Source organism: Ixodes scapularis, unplaced genomic scaffold (genome assembly GCF_016920785.2).
Source record: "Ixodes scapularis isolate PalLabHiFi unplaced genomic scaffold, ASM1692078v2 PGA_scaffold7__128_contigs__length_106722199, whole genome shotgun sequence".
NCBI classification, from domain to species: Eukaryota; Metazoa; Arthropoda; class Arachnida; order Ixodida; family Ixodidae; genus Ixodes; species Ixodes scapularis.
Genome location: NW_024609882.1, coordinates 8,352,430 through 8,376,623, shown reverse-complemented (window position 1 = coordinate 8,376,623; position 24,194 = coordinate 8,352,430). Strand labels below are relative to the sequence as shown.

The window sequence follows — 24,194 nt, the reverse complement described above, 5'->3', positions numbered from 1 at the left end:
TGACTTCGTACTTCGCGCGTTCGCCACACGCGAAGAAGGTTTTGAACGTGGTGCGAGGACGGCCGCTTATTGGTCCGGTCAAAACGGCGCGTCCGCACCTTGGTCAATTTAGGCTGGGATAGCGTCCAGCGTCGCGCGAAAGGGGACGGGCGGGGAGGAACGGGTTTTCGAGTAGATGGATGGAGGCCGGCACGGAATGTGCTGCGTCTAGGCAACGGCCGTTTCTATCGGCGTAATTGAATCAGCCGAGTCCTCCTCACCAACCCTCCCAGCAGAGGTGCCGCTGCTGCCACCCATACAATGTAGTACGCGCGTTCGGGGCGCAAACAGCCCCCTCCACCCTACTGCTCTGCAACCCGATCTCCTTCTCCTCTGCAGTCTATAGCTCGTTTCACTGTACGATGGACTGCAGCGAACGGTACCAGCCGTCTCGGCCAATCCTGCAGTGGGAACGTACCGCGTGACGAGGCGCTCCGCGCGTGAATGCGCCCTTCCCGATGGTAACGTGCCACTGACGCGGCGTTGAATAAGCTTCGCTGGCGCATAGCGTCCTGTTCGGCCCATCGTAAGGTGAAGCGAAGTGTGGAGCGCGCTACTTTCGTGGCGCCCTGCGAATAAGTCACGCAGAATTGCCCGGAGAGGGCCGAGACTGCTTGCCGCGACTGCTGAGTCTCGCAATCTGGCCGCTGCGCAAGTGTTCGTGAAACTGGCGGTACTTAATGCGGTAGTAAACGTAGCGAAGAAATATTATTTATCTTTTTTGCGTAGGCCTCCCTTTTTTTTTTTGGGGGGGGGGGGGGGGGGGGCTAGTCGCCCTCATTTTACATTAATGTTATTCAAACGACTAGGGACATTACCAGTGGAGATGGGAGTACACGTCCCTTGAACTCAGAATGTTTTTTCTTTTGTTTTCTTTTTAATAATTTAGCACCGCTTAAAAGGGCAATGGCTTTTTATCTCGAATCATAGTAAATTTGACGGTGTTGAATGTATATATATATATATATATATATATATATATATAGAGAGAGAGAGAGAGAGAGAGAGAGAGAGAGAGAGATGCTGTTTTGTGAGCTAACGTCAGAAGCTATGACTGCTATTTGAGAAAAGACGTTTCGATGGAGCCCTCTTAAAATTTCTGTTCGTTCCGCCATGAACATAATTTGCCTCGTCGTGATTGGCAGGATTTCCCTCGCCGCGAAATGGCGATTGGGCACGCAGGCATTATTGGTACACAGCCACGGTTTTCCCAATCGCAAACCGCGACCGGAGCGACGCTTTTGGTAGCGCACTTCACTCCTATTCCGTTTCACAATAGGTGCGAGCGCGGCACACCCTATGATTCGATCAAGCCAATCAAGAAGCGCCAAAAGTGCAGCGTCACTTCTGGTGATGGACGGATTTGTGTATGTTAATGGCTATACCCTTTGTAACGGGCGGTAGCTCGCGCCACCTAGCCTGCGCTTATCCTCCTTGCATGGTTGCTATCTCGGGATGAACCAAGTACGCGCAGTAAATGCGCCTCAACCCAGCGTATTTTTTTTTTCTGTGCCTGGTTGGTTTAGCCAGTGGTAGAAAACCCACAAAGACAACGAGCGTTGTGATAATGATGATGATGATGATGAACTTTTGAAGCTCGTTGACTGGCTCCATCAGGTTGTAGGGTTGGCTTTGCTCGAACTTGGCATCAAACGGGGTATGACCGTTCGAGCCTTCTTAGCTTGTCGCTTACTATTTCATCGTTAATGGGTGGCCACAAATTAAATGTCAATTACTTGGGTGCTAAGCCAATGCATCTGGTTGTTTTACAATTATAAATATATTTTTTGTTATCTTAAACGACACAGACATAAAAACAATGGGTGACGGAAGGTCGACCTTCGTTATCGGCACCTAAATATAGTTTTATGGCGAAGATGTCGTGAGAATGCTGACTCCAGGAGGATGTTCGAGAAAACTTCATAGCAACTTGTTTTTTTTTATTTTTTTTTCAAGTAAATTCATATCAATTTCGCAGCTCTTCTTGTACGTTTTACACTACGTACTTGGGATCTCATCCGCTTATAAGAGCCATAACTAACATACATAATTTTGCCAGCCTCCCATTCCTTAACTATCAAACGTTGTTCCTTTCCATGCGAGTAAAGCTATCTTACCAATAAAACAAAAAAGGTATTGTGTTTGATTTAATGTAGATATGCTTCTTTATGTTAGTGTGCAGTATAGAAGTGCTGTGATAGCCCAAACTATTGAACTGCGCGTCGCATCCTAGAGATACGTGTTCTCATCTCAAACAAGAGTTATCTGTCACTGTGTGATTTCGCAGGGGGAGCAGTAATAAGCCAGAGTGCCTAAATGTCCGTCTCCTCATTTTCGCACTTTTTCTTGCATAGCCCAATGTCAAAAGAAAGCTATAACAAAAATATGTATAATAAATAATGCGCAAAATGGCGGTCGCACAAGGGTCAAATGTAAGCGCTTCATCTAAAATGCAGCATTTCAGTCACTTAAAAAGACACTGACACCCACCAATTTTTTTTTTTTTTTTTTTTGCCAGGCGATTGGTTTTGATTGTTAGAAGACTCCCCAATCAATATTTTGCTAGCGCGCCACGTATATGTTTAATAAATTAAAAAAAAGAAACGCAACAGCTCCAAACTGAAACCGAAACTGGTCTGGGGAGGAAGAAGAAATATAGAGGACGAGAGAGTTGCCAAAAATCACGTAATTGTGCAACTTTTTTTTTAATTTTTTTAGTCAACGTATTTGCAGTTGTCTAGAAGTCACAAAAATTGGGTATCACAATTTTCGCCTATATTTAATCTGGAGTGTGTGCCTTCGATGACGCACGATTTTCATTATCTTTGGTGGTTTTGTTTAAACCAAAAAGAACGGCACGTGACCACGGAGAAGAGGAGGAGCGCAACTCAAACCGGTGAGTTCTCGATCGGCTGTTTTCGGGCGGAAAGAAAACGAATTTAAAGCCGCAAGTTGTGTTCGGGGTAGTTGGGCTCTCGTATTTCATGTACAAATGAAAACCTTGGCGATCATAAGATACCCTGTCAGTGTCCCTTTAGAAGGAAGAGAAGAACAAATGGTCGTCTTGTGGCACGACAGTCAAATGTCACCGATCTGGCTGACGGGTACACACAAAGTCAACAGTGGAATACAAATTAAAAAAAAAAAATAACCGTACTTTATCATGCCGCGATGGTTACAAAACCCTAATGGCCAATCATATTACATTTTTTTTCATGTTTTTTTATTTTATGTTTTTGTATAAAATTTCTGATAATCATCTCACTTGTCCCATTACGTTTTCTACAATCTAGCATTTTAAAAGTTCACTAGCGCTGGCCTATCACCGACTTTCACGAAGTTCCGCGCAGCCAAATATTAAGGAGCCTGTAGCCTTGCCGGAGAAATAATAAAGATTCCCGAGACCCTCCAGGCTCTGATGGTCTATTTATTGTCATGACTCAAACTATAAGGTCTAAGCATCCTAAAAAAGTAAAATATTACATTCATGAGTGGCCGATTTCTTTATTCAAATCGATATCAACAGATCGATTATCTCGGAATAATCGCAGACGACAGAGGGCGCCGTCGCACGCGCAGGGCTGTGCCCTTCCTTGTCCAGTGGCGCCATCTGGCGTTCATCTTTTGATACCAATTTTAATAGTGTAATCAGCCACACATAAATGTAATATTTCTTTTTTTTTTTTTGAGGGTGCTTACACTTTATAGATTTAGTTATGACAATAAAGAGACAACCGCAGAAAGTGTTTTAGTGCCCCTTTAGCCTGTCACCGACTATAGCGCAAGAAATTTGTATCAAGAAATACTAGCGTAACATTGTGATTTGTTGTTTTCTATTGTACAAATTGCGGGACTTCTTAGATATCTCGTAGCGGCGATGCGAGCGAGTTGCTTCATTCCTATAAATTGGTGACACAGCGCGCAATAAACAGGTAGAGAAAAAGCCAGTAGGCAAGACGATCGTCGCTCAGCATCCATCTTGTCTCGTTCAAATTAGCAAAAAGACAAAGGAGCAAGAACGTAGACAAAGCTGAATAGAGCGCCTTCCTGTCTATACGCGCTTTATCGTGTCTCTACATTCTTTCTCCTTTGCATTTGCGCTAATTTTTTCAAGATGTATAATCAACTAGTCCACCGGATGACTTTAATATCGTCTTGTCTATTGTCTTTCTCAGTTCTCCTTTACTGCGCGCTTACGGTTGACAAGCTTGCTATTTATTAGTCATCTTATTCTACTCCTCCTTAAAACATACACACTTTTTTTTAGCTTGCTTCATTCGTTTCTTTTTTTCCCACTTTCTTTCTCAGTCATTATCTAAAGGCCGTTAGAATGCACCCAAGGAAGCTCGTGTACCTAAATACGCGCTCTGCATCTCCACAACACGCTTTAACGGCAGGGACGGTGATCACCACAACGAAGCTGTCTTCCCCGTACAAACAGCTTGCCCCGCAGTGTCCCCAGGGAAAAGGGGGAGTCGCGGGGACATCCCACCCGCGGCGGAGATGCCACCCGGAGAGCAGAGGGTCGGCGTAGACGCAGCTGTCCCCCCCCGAAGTTGCCCCGAATCTGTCGACGGGCCGTTCTGCCGCGATGCCCCTGCGCACGCGGAACCCGCGGTGCCTGCCTCGGCATGGGACGTAATTAAGCCGATCGATAAATCAATCCGTTCAATCGTGCCCGGCATCCGGCGCCGACTCGTAACGCTAGGACACCTAACGACCCGTGTTGGCCGAGGGCGAAACGAGTGGACGGAACCGGGCACCACTGGTGTCGCCTGTGTCCCCCCGCACTAAGCTCCGATCTGCCGCGTGTGCCTCGCGACTTTTAGACAGTCGCTTTCGCGTCGGGGTGTCAGGTCGAGTTTGATTTTTAAGGACGGCGGTGCGGTCCTGAGGGTGAACGATGATAGTTTACGTCACCTATGTCGATAAAATTAGATGCGCCTACCTGTCGATAAAATTAGAGGCTCTGAAAGTGTATACGCAGCCCATCGGGTGAAATAGGGGCATTTTTAAGTTCACTGTCGTTGAGCGTGACATTTTTAAAGACGTTGCTCAAATTAAACTTGATCTCACCTATGCCGCTTTATCTAATATTTATTACTGGTGCGATGGTATTTTAGAATTTTGCTTAGAACTTGTATATGAAAATTGTCACTGGAGCAATCGCTGTTCTTGAAGCTCTGATTTTCCGTTTCTTCGTACAGGCCTCCCTAATCGAAGTACGCCGGTTTTATGAGAATGAGCTTTGGTTTCATGTTTTTGTAGATGCATAAAATTTGACAGAAACCAAACGTAACTTATATTAATATGAATATTGATTGGCTTACTTCGTCTTTTTGTCCGCTGGTATCAAAATATTCCTTCTGCACTCTAATTTTTTGGAAAGAAAATAACGTTTTTTTTCTAGCTATAATATTTGCTTCAGCAATAAACGAACATAAGTGTTATGCCTAGATTTTACTTCCTGCAATACTTGCATACCATCCTAGTGGATGAAATACGAGGTTACTGTCGTTAACCCCCGCCACCCCCCTGGTACGCCTTTTCTACTATACCTTCATTGCTGCAACGTCTCTCCCATTTTCTTATTCTCCTACAACGGCCCCAGTATGGTAATATTCTTAAGCAACGAAGTGAAAACATAATTTGACTGAGTTTAAAATCAATCAGTGGACCTCGCGTTCCAGCACCACTTCTCTAAGCAGCAAGATTTAATTTGTTTCGGCATAACCATTAATTGTTTTCAAGAAGCGGGGGGGGGGGGGGGGGGGGGAGGCGAGTGGCGCTACTCATATACGTCTTAGGTCCACTACATGATGTCTGATGCCCCATAAAATCCCCTCCTCCTCCCCCCCCCCTCCCCCTGGCTACGCATCTAGTATTGTGCCTTCCTCGAACTCATGTGCTCCACTGTAAAATGCCCTGGAACTAGGTAATATGAGATAAGAAAATATTGTTGCGAATGCCACACAGAGAGACGACAGATACCGAAATAAACTAAAGGTCTAATCTGGCATACTCGCGCCAAGGAACAGAAGAAAGAACGAGCGTGGAGATAACAGAAGCAAGCGTGGACGTGTCGGTGTGGCAGCTGGCTTGAGCGAGACTGACTCGGCTAGGTGATGTTGGGCTCCTTACGTCTTACACTCGGGTTAAAAGTAAACCCTAATCGTTTAGAAAAAGAAACTAGAATCTACTGCTAAACGGTATCTCAAACGCCTTGCATTGAACCCCGGGCGCCTGCGAGGGAGCCACGTGCGTTCCTTCCTGACTACGCACGCGACAATATCACAGTAGTTCTCCGGAAAGTGACATTCCTTAAAACACTCTAATAACCAAAGAATAAATTAAAAGAAAAGTCCCAAAGATGAACAAATAGATTTCCAGTATCCTTTCAACTTCTCGAAGTGTGCAGCGCCATTCCTCGCTCACACCCGACACGCCACGGCGTTCGCACGGAGCGCTTCCCCTGTCCTCCGGAGGTTTTAGCGCCCGGGTTCTCGATTTGCGAGCCATCCCCCCCTTAAAAAAAGACGAAGCTCGCGGCTTTTTTTTTTTTTCGCGGCCTGCGCGATTTTCGGTAGTGGCCTGGGACTTCGGGGAGGCCGGCGAGTGCGAGGGAGTGTCTAAAGTGTCTCTGGCGTGTTCAAGTCGTTAGCAAGTCGGAGGCCCGCCGTCCCCTCCGACTAAGCTCCCAGATTTTCTTTTCACGCTGACCTTTTCTTCCTTTTCTTTTGTAGGTGGCGGAGCCACGACACGACCCTCTTAAAAGAAGCGACGCCCTCCTAGTTCCTTTCATTTAAATTACACTTCTTTGGTACATTTTCGCTTCGCCCGTATTTCAACGAGGATGAAGGCGGGCTGGTATCGAAACAAGCTTGCCTGGCACGCGTGACAAAATTCCTTGCTCTTCGGAAGGGAGAAACGTTGAACATGAAGTTGTAACTTACGGTTTTGACGATCTCAGGGTACTTTACTCATGTTAGCCTCTTGGCGGTTTGTTCGGGTAAGGTTGCTCGATGAACGTTAGTATCTTATACAAACTCGATTTTCTACACATAAAATAATGATAGTTAAGAGAGTTACGTTACAGGTGACCCTATAAGGACCGTTTGCACCAACGCCGCTTACCATAACTCAAAGATGCTCTTTCCTAAGTCGGCGTAGCGTCCTCTAAATCAGGGGTCTTCAAAATTTCGGCTAAGGGGCCGGATGAAGGCTCTGTCTCTGTCTCGAGGGCCGGAAAAATAAATGGGCAGATGTAAATGAGGAAAATCTAGATAAATATTCCTAGATATCTAAGCATTTAAATATACAATATTTAAAGTTAGTGTAAACATGAAACAAAATTATTCTAATGTGGATTAATGCATTCACATTGTTATGAAATTTAATTATTTAACTGCTTATGGCATCACACAATAATTGGAGCCCAGAAAACATAACAGCCTAAAACAGAGCGCATAGGAACTTTGGCATGTTCACACAGGGCAGAAGACTAGTGAGAACGATAGAAGTTATGCTGACAATATTTAATAGCTACAACACAGTACACCAAGCACATAGGGACGTAAATTAATTTTAACGTACTTATAGTTACCCAGATATGAAACAGGGGACTGGGAGTGTGGATTCTGCTAATGACAATGTCCAATTACTAATATGATTAGAGGACACGCCTTACGGTAGGCAGTTTTCTCTCGTTTTTTTCTGGTAACTTCGTTTACGCGGTTGGTGCCCGCCGCGGCGCCGTTTTACACGCGCTTATTTTTTCGCCAGTAGCAGCGGGCGTGCTGGAAGCAGGCCGTGGGCCGGGATCCATTGGGAGTACTGCAGCCAGCCACGGGCCGGTCGGAAGATCTCCGCGGGCCGAATTTGGCCCGCGGGCCGGGGTTTAGAGACCCCTGCTCTAAATGATAGAGGGAAGGTGGATGCATTATGCCTGGACCTATAGACGGCATTTGACCGCGTCCCACATGCAGAAGTTATTAGTAAATTACTTAAACTTGGTGTAAACCTGAACATTGTCGAATGGATTGAATCATACCTTACAAATAAAACTCAGTTTGTAGAAGTTAATGGAGTAAGATTAGCAATTCTAAATCTAACATCGGGCGTTCCTCGGAGGTCAGTGCTGGGTTGCGTTTTATTATTAAGTTACAGAAATGACATTGCAGATAAACTCAGCCCTGACCTCACCGTTCGCCTATTTGCCGACGATTGCCTAATCTATTCAAAGATATCAAATCACGCTGACCAAGTGAAACTGAACTGGACGTTATAATGATTAATGACTGGTGCACGGAGTGGAAAATTAAAATAAACTACACAAAAACCGTGTATCCATTGGAAACAGATAAAACCAAAAATATCTTAATATTCAATTAAACAATGGACGATACACCTCCATTTCGTGTAATTCCAAGTACTTTTAGATAACTGAAGATCTCATTCGAAATTGAAACACACAAATAGAATATATATTTGAGCAAAAAGAAGGCTATGCTTATTACGACGTAAGCTAAAAGCCGCCTCACCAGACGCTAAACTAACTGCATACGTGAAACTAGTGCCCCCATCCCCATACTAGAGTATGCAAACATAGTCTGCGACTTGCGTAGAGCCTATCAAATCAACAGTGTTGAAAACATTCAGAGACGAACAGCGAGGTTTGTACTGTCAGAATATAGGGTGACGGATACAGTCAGTGACATGCTAAAACAGCTCAATCTGCCGCATCTCGAGCCACGCCGAAAAATAGCAAAATTAAAATTCATGTATTCGATGCAACGCAACCTGTTAAACTTTGACATTCACCAACACATAAAACCACGATGAGCTCGTTTTGTCCAAAGCAATCACCCAAACCAGATAACACCTGTAATGGCAATTATAGATACGTTCAAATATTCATTTTTCCCCAAAACCTTAGAGGAATGGAGCTGCCTCCCCCATGACATAGTAACAATAGACTCGTTGAGTGCTTTTGAAAATGAGTTGCTACAGTTATTGGCCTCGAGATCGACCTAGAGGTGGCGCTACGGTCGCTCTATCATCATCATCAAAGCGGGGATAGGAGAACGGCCGCCCCATAGGCTCTCCACGTTCGTGCGCGAGACGGCGTAGATTCTTGCGTTTATTTTGTCGCATACAATCGGTGGGAAAACAATTCTTGCGGAAAGGGATGCGGTACTGTTCGGTGCTTCAGTGAAGATCGAATCGTGTTGCCAGCGTGCGGCCTAAATTTATATAATCACTTCTGTGGGTGCGTCGTCTGCTCTGGGCAGACGTTGGAAAGGATGGATCATTGACGAGTGATGCCTGTCTCCGGCTGAACTGGAATATTTATGTTAAATATTTGTTTCTTTTAAAATGAATGTATCGGTTCCTCAACGTGCAATTAAAAAAACAAAATAAATTCCATCCTAGATAACATAATACTGGTACTGTGGGCTGTGAAATCGCAGCTTCTATGCTTTTTTTAACTTCTAGCTTTTGCAGTAATATAAATATTTAGAATGAAGATAAGTTAGCGCTGTATTGAAAAGTAACCTGCTATTGAGTTCCTCTGCCCTTTTACTGTGCCGTAGTGTGGGTAAGTTTATTGGAGTCTGAACAAATCTACCGCGCTGCGATGAGGACAGGGTGTCTAGTTAAGATCTGCAAACTGCACAGTTTGCAGGACAACTGAAACAAGCGAAACAAACTATTCTAATATATCTGCCGTGACTGTAATAAACGGGCGTAACCGCGCAATGGAGCATTGTTCCTGTTATTAAAAGCTTTTCTCGGTAGTGTGGGTTCACCCGCTTCAATTTGCTTGGTGAGGGCCGCGGATGTCAAGAGGCTAATGCTATAAATTTCTGGCTAAATAATCTTGTATTCAAACACAGTAGACTCTACAACCCCACTAAAAGACGCGCACCACGACACAGACAGCATCGGCCGCAGCGATACTCTTTTACTGATGAGGGCTAGTGACCTTCACGAGACTTTCCGATCACCCTCCGCCTTCACCTAACGTATATCGGGACTGGACAGTTCATCGATTAACTTTCAGATTATTCAAGTAATGCTTTAATTGAATTTTTTTTTGCCGGTTAATTGGAGTCTTGTGCAGGAGAAAGTCAACAAGGAGTAAAAAATGCCTGCTTTAATATATTTTTGACGTCTTTATTTCTTTTGTGACACTCCCTTGCACGGTAAACCACTTCAGTGTGCTTGACATTTCACCCAGGGTGATTATACTGTTTAAATAATAACTTAAGAATACTTCATTTAAAAGGCTTCCCGTGTTCATATTTATGTAGGACTCACAACGTGAACTTTAGAATGGAAATGCAATATGCCATTTATGACATAGTAAAATCAGTAAAAAATTTGCAGTTTTAACGACTTTCACGCAATATGACCGGCGAAAAATCAACATACGGATTTATTGATTGATTAGTTTATTAAAGAATAGCGATAAGTCGGGTTAATTTTTTAATCAAACCTCAGACCCACTCAACATTCAATGCTTTATGAAAGCTACGGTTTGTGCGAGATAACAAAAATACTCGGGACCGGCGATTGTATACAAACCAACACACTAAGATTATGAAAGCTTCCGACTTAATAATAACCGCTTTGCTGAATCTATACGCATGGGAAATGATACAACACAACCCTTAGTAAAAAGAAACGGCAACAAATACATAAAACATTTAATAAGGAAAGTCAAGCTGAGCCGCCAACGGGCTTGCGTCGTCGAGATCCATGCTTCTGAGCGTGCGCCCGTAGCAGACGGCGCACGGCGGTATCCCCGCTTTCGCGCGTTTCCAATTTCGGCCGCACGGTGGCGACACGGTTCAATCTCGAGGCGAATAACATCAGTGTTTTTGTTGTTTCATGCCATTTTATGTCCGCGTGCTTTTGCGTGTACTAGGCTGTTCTGAATTTGTATAGTGCTCTAAATCGAATCTGCATATGGATAACTTGTAACGTTACTGCTTGCACTAACGTAGTGCAACTCCAGTTTCAAGATGTTTTCACACGCTTTGAACTCGTGAGTTTAGTGTGTGTGTGCGTGTGTGAGTGTGTGCGTGTGTGTGCGTGTGCGTGTGTGCGTGCGTGCGTGGGTGCGTGCGTGCGTGTGCGTGCGTGCGTGCGTGCGTACTTGTGTGCGTGCGTGTTTGTGTGTGTTTGTGACGGCGGAAACATCGGCCGCAAGTGACTTTATTTGGAACTCCAACTCTACCCTGTATCGGCCCTCGGACTAAGAGTATTAATAAATAAATAAAAGGAAACAAGTGAAAGTACATTGTTATTTTGAAATATTAAAATGTTCCGATAGTTTTTTTTTTTTTTTTTTTTAAGTTGAATTAATGTGTTATTTTGGACATTCCCGTTGGAAAGTCCCTTTTGTCGTCGGAACATCTCTACGGCTTCAGTATAGCAATTGTGTTCTAAAATAAGCTGACCTTTCTTATTTTACAGTTGGAAATAAACTATTTTATATTAAATTACGGTTTTATGCAGGTTTCACCAAAAATTACTTTTGCAAAAAAAATAAATAAATAGAGTTTACAATTTTAGCCGCTCTAAACAGAAAAAAAAAATTAAAAGAGGTCTCGATATAGTTTGCGCAAGCAAATTTTTTATTTAGCGTGTCGTTTAATACTTATTCACACATCGCATTCCTCCGCCGTAATTTTGTATCAATGATCAGTAAGCACAAACTGCTACAACGTAGTACAAAAAAAAAAAAGATAACTCTGAAAGTTTGTAGCCGTCTACAGCGCAACGCATGAGCCGCTACAACAGGGCATCCAGAGGCGCTTTAAAACGTCAATAGGCACATCTGCATCCGAGTGCGAAGACATTCTCCGAAGCTCGCGGACGCAGTTGGCGGAGTACAAAAGAGGACCTTCGCTGCAAAAGAGTGCGCGCGCGCGCGCGCGTGGCTGGGCGATTGTCCGCGTTCGAGTCGCAGATGGGGATCGACCCGAGGGCGACCTCGGAGAAACCAGCCAATCAGGAGGCTTCCCGATGGCGTGCCAGAGAAATAGTAGTTCTTGGAAACCCTGCCAGTAATCCTCCCCCTTCATGCTTTTTTCTTTTTGTTTTTTTTTTTGTTTTCTTTTGTTTTTCCTGCGTACTAACGAAAGCCCAGCTGGATTGACGAAGTCTCCACCGGAGGACGACGCCACTAAGGAGACTTTGTGGGCTCCTTTATTGCAGGCCTGAGGGCTTCCTGCTGACGGGGATTAATCCCTAGTTCAAACATAAAGTCTCGATGCTTTTATTTATTTTTTAGTGGGAATGGCCAATGTATGTGTTTTGAATTTTGTTTTATGCCCGTAATCGCCACGAACGTACGTGTAGGTTTGTAGTTAATTAGACACACTTGCACTCATCAGTTATTAGGCATTTCGGTTGTGTACATTATAGTCGCTGCGAGCTTAAAAAACTCGGGGCGTGGTCTATCCTGTTCCCGGTACTTGCTTCATGATTGGTTCTTCGACTTTCCTATCAGACAATGCCGCATTCTGATTGGTTGTGGAGAAAGAATGAGATGCCCGGGATTCGTCACGCCCCGTGTTTCTTCGTCTGTCGGTTACTGTGGTATGTTACTCACCGCTGGGATCCAGGTAGATTTTTTTTTTTCTTAAGCGCAGTAGGAATATTACGTTCTTACGTTTTTGGTACGTGATCCTTTATTTTTCCTGTGGCCTCTGCCCCCATTACGGCTAATTTAAATAAAATACTTTTATTTCGCACCACTACACAACAGTCCTCAAAGCCATGCAGATGGTTAAAGTTGGTAAGATACCTAAAGTGACAAATGCCATGCAACTAAAATACCATATTTGAAATTAAAAGAAAATGTATGTCTAGATTTCTTTGAATAAATGCAGCTAAAAAAACAAAAAAAAAAACATATCTCTCAACAATTTCTCCCCCCACACAAAAAAAAAGGTCGCAAATACAGGAACTTGAACAATGGCACGATGAACACACATTTGGTAGAGACGATCGCCAAAACCGCACTTCGAGTGCGAAGAGCCCTGATCAAGATCTTAGTTCTTGGTTTTCCAACTGCGTTTTTGTCTATTGTAGTACCTGTGCGCCAAATACAACACTCTTTCGTGGCACGAACCTTCTAAATGGAATATTGCATTCCAGCCAAATGCCCCTCACGCGATTTGAGAATCAACTTGTGATTCCTGCATATCCGCAGTGCATTAGGGGTAAGTGACGCTTTGGCGATTCATTACCCTTGATACAGGGAAATAGTTTTACTAAAACTTATTATTATCTAAAGACCAAGTAATATTTGTACCAGGCAACTAAATGCTTAAAGAGCTTCCTCGGTTTATATATAAACCACAAATATTAAGCCAGCCTCAAGGTAAAAATTTATTCCCGATACTAATTTTAATTCATTAAATCGAAAATGGGATACGGTTGTTTTGACATGTAAAAAAAATAAATAAAAAATTAAAGGCGTGCCGGTTCACAGTATGATAGACGAGCGTAACTTGAGTGCATTATTTCTGCCTGATTTTAACGGTAGAACATAAAAATAAATAACATGCCTTGAATACTCATTTACATTAAAATAGCATTTGTCGAGTGCACTATTAAGATGTTTTTTGTTTTTTTTTATATTGGTCGCCATTTCAAAGTGCCGTCCACAAATCGAAAACAACACTGGCTTCCAATCACGTGGCAACGCGGGTCAGAGTAATTTGTTTTACGTTCCTTGATAACAATTTTTTTTATTCTTTTTTTTTCGTACCTAGCAAAGGTAAATTATGACTAAACGATCGTTTCGCACCATATGCAAATAGAGCTGACTTCTCAGGCATATTCAAAGACTGCTCATTTGAAAGGCTCCACAATCCTTAAAGTTCTCCAGGGGACCACGAATGGGAAACAGCGGACACATGATGGGGAAACGACGCTCCAGCGCATAAATTTTTGCTGCGAAGACAACGACCGAACCAAGCTTCGGTTCTAATTTAAATCGGATACAGTAGCAAATGAACCTGCCTTGTACCACGCATGCGCAATGCACCAGACATCCACCGTCTGAACTAGGACCTGGACGACGCATCTGTCGATGTTCATACCGGCGTGAGTGGGCTCGTGTTCGTCATGAAATATGCATGCGCCTGGCACGAAAGCGGACGCTGGAAATGCAGTGATTGTTTCAATCGATCGCGCCAATTATGCGCGCGCAGACTGTGTCCGACAAGTCCTTTATTCGAATCGCAGTATCGATTCGGTGAGTTGCCTAAAGCAGAACACAGCGCGCCACAAAACTCGCTATTGTCGCTTCCGGCGTACCTGTTCGTCTTCGCCGTGAAGAAAATTACAGCGCACGTAGGCGCCATGAAAGGAGCTTTTGATTAGCTTTCTTTGACACGCACACAAGTGGTAATCGGTAAAGAGGGCCAGGTACAGTTTAGCGTTCTGTTGTAATGGTCAATCTTCAAATCTTACGCGACATAACTTCCGGTTTACGAGACAGGGTAAATGGGCTAGTTGGTGTGGTGTCATCTTGAAACAGCGCCAATGTTACACGGCCGGCGGAAAGAAGTGGACGATACAAGCGCTGACGCAGGTTGGGCCCTCCTTTTTTATTCTGTGAGCCTCTAGGATCTCGTGATCCTTTTGGTTCCTATGTTTATACAACACAATGACACTTCCTAGTAAAGGTGTACACGGCGACATTTGGCAGCAATGCCAAATGTCGCCGTGGGTGGCACAGCGTTTATATCCTCCACTTCTTTCCTCCGTCCGTGTAACATTTGCGTCGTTTCAAGATAAATTTTAAGTTATAAATTTTTTACATCAATGTTTTCCTAAAATCTCCAAAAATAACGTGCTAAGTTAAAAAAAAGTAATATAAAATCTGTTTGCTTTTTAATTCGAAGAAATTTCTTAGAAAGCTTTTATAAAAAATACACTAATAGGGTTTTTGCAGGTAAGTTATACGCTGAGGTAGAGATTATAAAGTCTGCTCACCTTCGCGATAAGTAGAAATAATAATCTAGAATTTTTATTTTTACTCTTCAATTAGTGAAACTAAACATGTGGTATCGGTTAGAAACTTGCTGAGCGTAATCGAAAACAACTAAATCAGTCAAATTAGAAACGACTTGAGGCACGTGAAAAACTTGGGAGCGCACCAGATATACGACTCGTGCAGCAGGTGCAAAGCTAGCGGTGGCGAAACGCTGTTGATTTCCCACCGCCAGCTTTGCATCTTCTGCATGAGTGGTAACGAAGTAACCGTCAGTACACAGGCGCGCTCTCAGAAGTTTACCATGATGATTTTAGCCCTAAACTGAAGCAAGTAGAAGTAAAACTTTTTTTTTTTTTACACTGGAAGATAAAGTAACATGGACAGACGACGACGACTCTTCCTGATGCTTTCTTTTCCACTGTAGAAGAAAACGTTTAATTCTTGTCCCACTCTCGGGCTAAAATCATCATGGTAAAGGACTTTGGTGCAATCGGCGTTTACCACGGGCTTCAAGTCGTTCTAAAATAGTCTGATTCAGTGTTTTTCGGTTATGCTCAACGAGTTTCTGCCTGAAATGTACGCTAATTTCCACAAATTAAAAAAATAATTTAACGAATTTTAGTTAATTACTTGACAGGCAGTGACGGTTATCCGCTCCTAGAACGTCCGCCAAGCTCGAGAAATACCTTGTAAAAGAACGTTCATCAAACAGTTTTTGTTTTGTTTTTTTGACGTAAGCACAAGCATCGCCAATAAGCAGTATTGCAGGGGGTGGGCTTTACGAAAAATGTTAGTTACACCTAATATAATAATACATTTTGAATACAACCGCTGAAATATTCGGTAATATATTCATCAACTCCTGTATATATATTAAGTCCTATGTATACATCACCTCCTATACAACACAATTTATTTAAAGGCCGACGACCAAACAGAAGGTACTGCAAGGCAGAATATCCTCCTCACCTGATATATAAAATGGGTTCCGTGAAAAAAAAATTTTATCGTTTAAAATTTTATTGCTATAAATGTCATTCAAGATCTTCAACCTAGAAGGCTTCCGGCGTTCACCAAGTAATTCCCAATGTAAGTCCACTTTTATGCTAGTGACAATTTCGCTAAATTCCTACTAATTTAAAACAAATCTAGTGCACTGTTTTTTTTTATTACGTTTTCAAGTTCGTCTATTAATAAATTATTGTGTAGATCCCAGACAATCCGATCATATATGCTCCATGCGAGGGCGAATAAGCTTAAAATACAAATTTACCTTACTTTCTCTACAAGTCCGTCAAATGTTTCGTCATATAAATTTAAGCACTCGAATTGCCTTGAGAGTTATCATCTCAGCATGTTCCTTCCATAATAAATCACCAGACACTAGCAAACCCAAGTATTTTACGATCAATTGAACTAACCTTAACTATATAATTATCTACTATGTGGTAATGTTTTCTTAGTAAATCTTGTATGTACACATTTTTTAACATTCGGGTTCACTCTACAATTGTCACACCACAAAAAACTTTTGATTAGATTAGTTTTTCGAAGTTGAGGATTTTTGCAGTATTTTTTTATTAATAATACAGTCGTATGAACAACAAGTATAATGTTAGGTCATAGGCCGTCAACTATATCATTTTTTGTAAATCAGAAAAAAGCAAAAGACTTAGAACAGATCTTCTGGGCAAACCGGAAGTGACATTTCCATATTCAGACTTCTCCCCATATAATAAAACACATTGGTTCCGTTCACTTAGGTAATATTCCAACCAACCCAGTACTTATAGTAGGTGACAGGTCATGAAGGAAGTGGAAGCTCCTCCCACCTCTTTCGACTTTAGCAGAGCGATCGCCGAAGAGGAGGCGACCTCCTCTCCACTGTTCCCTCTGCTAATATGGAAGGAGGTGGGAGGAGCTTTCAGTTCGTTCATGACCTGTCACCGACTATAGTTATTAAGTGAGTGTGTTGAGTTTAAAAACTAGTAGGTCATGGTTTACTATATAAAAAAAATCAAGTAATGGAAACAATCATATGTTTCCATTAAAAGATATCACCGGTATAGCGCGGGAATCACAACGACCAAATTACAAGAAGTATATAGGACAAGCGCTAACTGACAACTAATGTTTTTAGTAAAAAAAGGAAAACATATTCTGATATAATTCTCAGTTTTCAGATAGCGCTTTCCGTCTATTTCTTTTAGTTTGGTCTTTGTGTTTTGCACGCGATATACGAGGGGTAATCAATAAGTTTTGCCTCCTAGGCTGTAACTTTTCTTTTATTCGGCGATGGAATTGAAAGGCTTCGCAGTTGAATGAAAGTTTGGAATCTCCTCTTCCCCAGTAGCACAAAACTTTTCAATACAATCCCCACCGGCGGCGAGGTACTTCCTCTACTAGTGCACTACTTTCCGCTAGCCGTCGCAGATGATTGAGGTCGGCTGTTGACAACACCAACGGAGCACTACATTCCTAACTTAGTCATCGGACGCTAACCATGCAACTTCCAATGTTTTTTGTTTCTTTTTTTTTTTTCTTTAGAAAGCAGTTAAAATATTTTTGGCGCGAGGTTCGGGCTGTACTGTGAATAAGGCAAAACATCTGGGAACTGCAGCTCATCCTGCTCGGCGTTGGTCTCACCCACAACTGCCCTCAATAATCTACGACGGCATTCGGAAAGTAGTGCAAAGGTAGCGGAAAGGCATCACCGACGGCGGGGACTTTATTGAAAATTTATTAGCTCCTGTCAAAGAGGAGACTCTAAAATTGCATTGAAATGTAACATCATTCAATGCCATCACTGAATAAAAAACGTTAAAGCCTAGAAGGCAAACCCTATGGATCGCACCTCGGTTAATATTGTTGTGTGAATGACAGAGAAGTAACGCTTCTCCGTACTTCTAAAGTATTCGTGTTTACTCTCACCCCGATTGTAAGAGGTAAGAAGGCCAGAATGGGCTTGCCGAGTCAGTCTCGTTCTAACTCGATCTCAAATATTCTAGGTCCAATATCCGAGAAACCGACTGTAATAGACAAGGAGCTGACCGTCGCCTTTCCGACTTACTCTCGCTCCATCCAGCTGTCACGCCGACGCCGCGACGTTCGTTGCTGCTGTTTCGAGGCTCCTTCTTTCTTTTGTTTCTGGCACTGTTCCCCGATTAAACCTTTAATTTTACTTTTACGCTGGCACAGCATTTTCCATCCGCGACATCCTTTTCTTCAGTCGTGGATCAACTTTCCCACATCGCCACTCCCTTTCGGTATTAAGTCGGTATTAAAAATGTTGTCCCCAGCTCCTCATAGTGAGCCTGTCAGCGGTCGAGTCCGTATAATTAGACATTACGTAAAGCTGAATCATATCTTGTGCAGTACACGTAGGAGAGCGCGTTGGAAACTACAGAATACACAGAAAGAATAAAACACATGAAGGACGAACACAGACGCACTGTGTGCGTCTGTGCTCGTCCTTCATGTGTTTTATTCTTTCTGTGTATTCCATATCTTGTGCAGCCTGTGATTTTTCGCGCCTTCTGAGCTGGCAATCGGAGCTGCTTGTTGAATGTGCTGTGGTTTGTGCAACTCGGTCAGTCAAATGCAGCGCTTTGGCCGCTGTTGCCTACAGTATTTTCGCTGCGTTATAGCAGCGAAATTTTGGATAGCGCGCGCGCCCCTGTGCATAGCCTAAATTCTGCACCTTCGTTTCGCGATATATGCGGTCGACATCAACCTCTGGTCCGTGGCGGGCTCCTCGGAAGAGCAAGAATACACGCTTTAGCGAGACCTCGACGAGGTACACAATTTGCTGGAAGAGATAGAAATGGCCGCCTCTCCACAGAAAACAGAATTCGTCGTCGTCCTTTCCGGCCCGCAGGTAAACGCCGAGAAGACCAGACGCCTCAACAACCTGAACCTTGCCGGGCACACTATCAAGCAAAGCCCGGTGGGCTGAATCCTGAGCCTCTTGGCTGGCCAAGACGGCAAGGCCGGCACGTAGATGTCCCACGCGAAGAGGGAGTATCGACAGGTACTTCGCCCCATCCGGAGAGTGTCCAACAGAAGATGGGGAACCGGCGAGAAAGAAACTCAGCAGCTCGACCAAGCCCTCTTCTCGTCAAAACATTTCTACTTCTATAACTACCATCACGTCATGGCCGAACAACGGGAAGAGCTGGAGGAAGTTAACCGCGAAACAATACATATCATTACAGGCCTCCCCCAGTACACATGGACAATAAATCTCTACGCGCGAGGAGGGCTCAACGAGCTCCAAGACGTGGCTGAGCAAATCTTATCGGTGCGGAGAACCAGATTGCTGAGCACACGCGCTGGGCACAATATCCTGGAAGACCTGGGATAACTCCCCAACCCTGCACCACCTATTTCGGAGGTGCACTGATCACCATGGGAACCGCAGGTCACCCTAATTGGCAATTTACCCCTTCCAAGTCACATGGGCCTCGATGATACCGCAGGGACGAATCCAGAACTCACTTTTTTTTTTGAGGGGGGGGGGGGCGGAAAATGTGTAAGGATACTATTCTTTCATTCTTTTTTGTACACCGGCGGGTCCACCCATGTCAAATTGCCTTCCGTGAAGGGGGGAGGGGGGGGGGGGGTCGACTTCGTTTGGGGGATGGGGGGCGGCCGCCCTTGTCGCCCCCCCCCCCCCCCCCTTGGATCCGCCACTGTGATACCGAGAGGATGTGCCGATTTGCCAGGGAGCATGAAGAGATTGTCAGTAATAGAGACGAAGTAAAGCACACCTCTATCTACAACGACGTGGCACCAGAACAGTTACCACCAAACGGAGTGGAACAACTTCCACGAGCGGCGACCGCCTGGGTAGACAACACCACCCGCGAGGTCGATGCGTATTCCCTGTTCCCGGGGATAGGCGTCAAGGGTGCCAAACTGGAGGCCATTCCACGATCGGCCTTCCATGCAGAAGAACGTCACTCCATCGAGTCTGATGTCAATCCCATTACAATTTACGCGAATTCACCGGAGGCGTAATCTTAACGTAGAATTGCAATCACGTCTCCGTTCAAAACAGGTGCGTCAAATTCAAGACTCACGAAAGAAACACATTAATACCAACAGACTGGGTCCCAGCACACTCGGGCGGGCATTTTGGCAAACGAGTGGGCTCACAGCGAGGCACGAATAGCCATGGTAAGAACAACCGTGTCGGACGCAAACGCGCAGCTCACAGCGAGGCACGAATAGCCATGGGAAGAACAACCGTGTCGGACGCAAACGCGCACACAAGAAAGCCCTGAGACCCCGGATACACCCGAAGACCGAGCGAACCCAGATCTTCGGACGTCATCACAGACACCGGAGAAAGGGCGGCCATCCTAAAAAGAAGCAGAAAGCCATCCTCCTCAAAGTAAGACAAAACGCCGCCGCCGAAGAACGACACAACGAAGAGGTCCCAGTGATGCCCCCGGGCCCGAACTGCACAGCTCAAGTCACAATCAGACGCATTGCCACGAACACCACCCTGGCGCCGTCGTTGAGTCAAAGGGTCTTCGGAAAGACCCGAACGGGGGAATGTGGCGAGACTGTGCCGAGCCTGCAACCACAAAACTCCTAGCACGGGAGTGTCCAATGTACCTCTAAGCCCGACAAGGGGCTCTTGGAGAAATACCGCAGGACCAGCGGCCTTCCAGCTACGAGGTGTGGATTTTGCCACGGAACGCAGCGAAGGGGGGGGAGGCCGGATAGGTGCATCTACTGTGGCGACAGCTCCACTTCTACGTCAAGGCCGACGGAGGACAGGTCACCCTACTACCACACATTTAGCAGCCGCTGCTGATACTGTAACGCAAGAGCAGCATTGACATAACAAAATAAGAACTTTTAAACAAGACAACAACCCTGTAATTTAAAGTAGCGATGCAGGCGAGTTAGTTCATGCATGACACAACTGAAAGCAATGCGCAAATAGCAAGACGAAGAAGGTGTAAACTGAACAAACACGAGCGCTTCAACCGTCTATGCATGGACCTTCCTTGTCTTTGTTATTTGTGCCCTATTTTCTTATCTTTAAAAAGTACCAACACGCTCAAGTAGTACAGCCGTAAATACAAGTTTACGAAAAATCAACAAAACAGTATTTAGAAAACAGATATACGAAAAGTCGTACGCAATATACGGAATATGCTCGTAATTCAGGAGCCCAAAAACAACTGTCCGGAGTAGCCATCATGAGCCCATACTTGAACAATATATGTTCGCATAAATATTGTTAGGACAATAATTTTATACCTTCACGTTTGTCAGATACGTAATGAATCTGAGTGCGCAGTTAACATAACTGCATACTGTGAGGGAAGTAAAAAAAGAAAAGATTGCTCTAGTTCCCGGCTATTCCCATTGCGGATTGCATTCATTTCTGTCGTTTTATACGAAATCACGATGAAGCCATTGTTGAGAAAAGCCTCCACGAATCACGTAAAAATCTAAATCCGTATATCTATCAATGCAAACCATAAAAGTACGCAAAATACACCCAGGGAAAGTACCTCCATTAGTTGCGCTTGAGTCCAGAGAATAGCACCATCGCCGCTTATATGTATAGGCTATTGCTTTCCAGCAAGGTTTCCAGTCATTCCTGCTTCAAAAGAAAGAAGTAAAAAAATACTCGGAGTGAAATGTACGAATCAATTTCGCGAGTCAAAGAAGCGAAATGGAGCAGGCGGCGTGAAACTTTTTTCAAAAGGTGCTGCTTCCAAACCGACGACATCCATAGTACACCGGGGATTCGAGGAGCGGGGCGTCGTTCGCCGCGGCAGCAGACAACGCTTTTCTTTACTTTTTCTCTTTCTTTTTTTTCTTTTTTATGTGCACTTGTACGCCGTCGAAATTCTTTTCAGGACAGTCAGCGAGGCGTTCGAGTGGCGAGGTCAGCATCGGAAAACATTTTTTTTTCCTCTGAGAAAAAAAAAAAACAAGAAATGATGCCGTTTTTGATCGAGCTTGTTTGAACACCAAGGCCGCGTCTCTGAACTGTCGCTTTCTCCGCTGCCGTCATCTTCTTCGTCCCCCATATTACGCTTGACGGTTTGATGGTGGCAATGATGCCAGGACGACATTACGAAGTAGCGAAGCAACAGCCATCTCTTTATTTTTAAGGCTTGTTCCCACGAAGCGTCTACATAAAGTACGACAGCTTTCCGTAGTTTTCATGCAATGCTGGACGCTAGAAAGCCACGAAGAAATCTTTACAAGCCAAAACCAATGTTCGTTATAGACATCTTAATTTTCTTGCAGAAACATTATTCTAAACGAGTTAAATTATAGACTCAATATTTCTGCCTCGAAGTCCATTTTTGTCCACCCCCCCTTTTTCCCACGCGCAATTGAAACTCTTAGTTTGCAAGCGTCCTTTTGGCTGCTGTACTGACGGAAGTGAAAGATAGTAAAAATCGACTCAAGTTGAGTAACTATTTATGTTAAACCAGGAGCGAACTGTCTCATTAAAACACCACCGCTCTTTTTATTGGTTAGTGAATTTTTAACCATTATCTGTAGTAGTATCTTCCCTCGTAAATAAAAATTTGAGTGGGTTTCGTGCCAGTAAGATCCTGTCGCTTGTTGCTGCGCTGCTACAAACTAAGCGAGAAGTATTTTGCCCGAAAACCTATGCTTCTTCATATAATCACGCATCAGTCATAGTCTTATATGGGCCCTGACGAGGTTTTTGAGATCACCTAAGTATGGCGATAACTCACAGTAGGAAGCAGCGCGAAAAACAGGCGAGGTGGAAGAAGAACCGCACAGGACGAGCGCTGACTATCTACTAAAATATTTTAATTGGAAAACATTTGAAAACGACCATTCATGTTCTTCGACCGGTGGAACCGGTCAAAGAACATAGCGGATTTGACTGGACCTCACTCTCGAGCAACGGTTTGGTACCTCGGAGGTCGAAAACCTACCCGCGTCCAGCGTTGTTTCATCTGGATTGTCACGTGACATTACCCGTTGGACGCGCTCGGAAGAACACAGCCATGGTGGGCAAGTAAGGAAGAACTCTTTTTCCCAGCTATTTTTAACACTTTTTTGACGCCGGCATTCAGGCACGACTACGCTAGCAAAGCATTTCATGCTTCAAACTTGTATATTCGTATCAATTTTTCAACAAACTAAATGACTGGTCCACTCGGTATACGTATTGAAACGGCGCGACCGGGCACGAATAGGTAAAAGCGTTCATTTTCGTCCAGTTTCTCGCTTCGTCCCTGTCCAGCCGCGTTGTTTCAACGTAAATTGTTACCTTTACAGGAATGAATAAAAACTCACCGGCTCTGACACGAACGTCTCGGCTGGCGACGGCGCCCACGCTGTTGGTAGCCACGCATCGGTACAGCGCCGAGTGCACGTCCTGCCGCAGGTCCTTGGGCGCGAACTTGGGGAAGACGAGCGTGCCGTCCGGGCGCACGTAACGCAGCCCCGGTACCTCGGCTGCCGTCACGGCGTCCGGGAGTTTGATCCAGCGCACAGCGGGCGCGGGACGACCGCTCGCCTGGCACGGCACGCTGGCCTCCTTGCTGTTGGTGAACTCGACGAGGCCCGGAGGCTCGCGCTCGAACCGCGGTCCCTGCTGTTCCGAGGACCTCGTAGGCCGCGCTGTGAAAGAAGAAAGGGCGGCGCGTCTTAGAGACTATTCCCATGAGCCCCTTGTGCACGCTGTTAGCTTTGCCTACCGGGCTGTGAAACGCCTTCCGAGGAGGAGACGCTCAGAAAATGCTCTCCTTCACTACATACACTCTGAGAAATTTGGAGCGTCAACTTTTCCGCAAAGTACACGAGACAGCCAACTGTTGCAATCTACAGACGCACAACTTTGAAATCTCTCCGGCGACAGACATTTCGCGCTTTGATCGATTGGCTGAATTCTGGTCGTCCGAAGGTTAACGACCACTAATTTATTAAAATGTAGAAAAAAATTAATGCGTATTTGTTGTCTCCGCAGCCCAAAAAATATCGCTTCTAGCTTGACCGATCTCTTCTTTCCAATACTCGTCCGGTTTGTCGAATACGTTCAGCTATTAAGAAGTGAATATTGCTTGTCATAAATTTAAAACGATTACACTAAATCACTTAAAGAATTATCAGCATCTAT

The 24,194-nt window shown here is 44.4% G+C and overlaps 1 protein-coding gene across 1 annotated transcript in view; it reads right to left on the bottom strand.

Moving 5' to 3' along the window:
- LOC8040188 (Down syndrome cell adhesion molecule-like protein Dscam2) overlaps positions 1–23,940 on the bottom strand; it is a 292,425-nt gene extending 268,485 nt beyond the window's left edge. Inside the window, exons 1-2 of the mRNA XM_042286468.1 lie at positions 23,904–23,940; positions 23,372–23,698 (exon numbers count right to left, since the gene is read on the bottom strand). Of these exons, the coding sequence (XP_042142402.1) occupies positions 23,372–23,698; positions 23,904–23,940 (364 nt within the window). The remainder of the gene's footprint in view (positions 1–23,371; positions 23,699–23,903) is intronic.
- Positions 23,941–24,194: the final 254 nt, after the last annotated feature.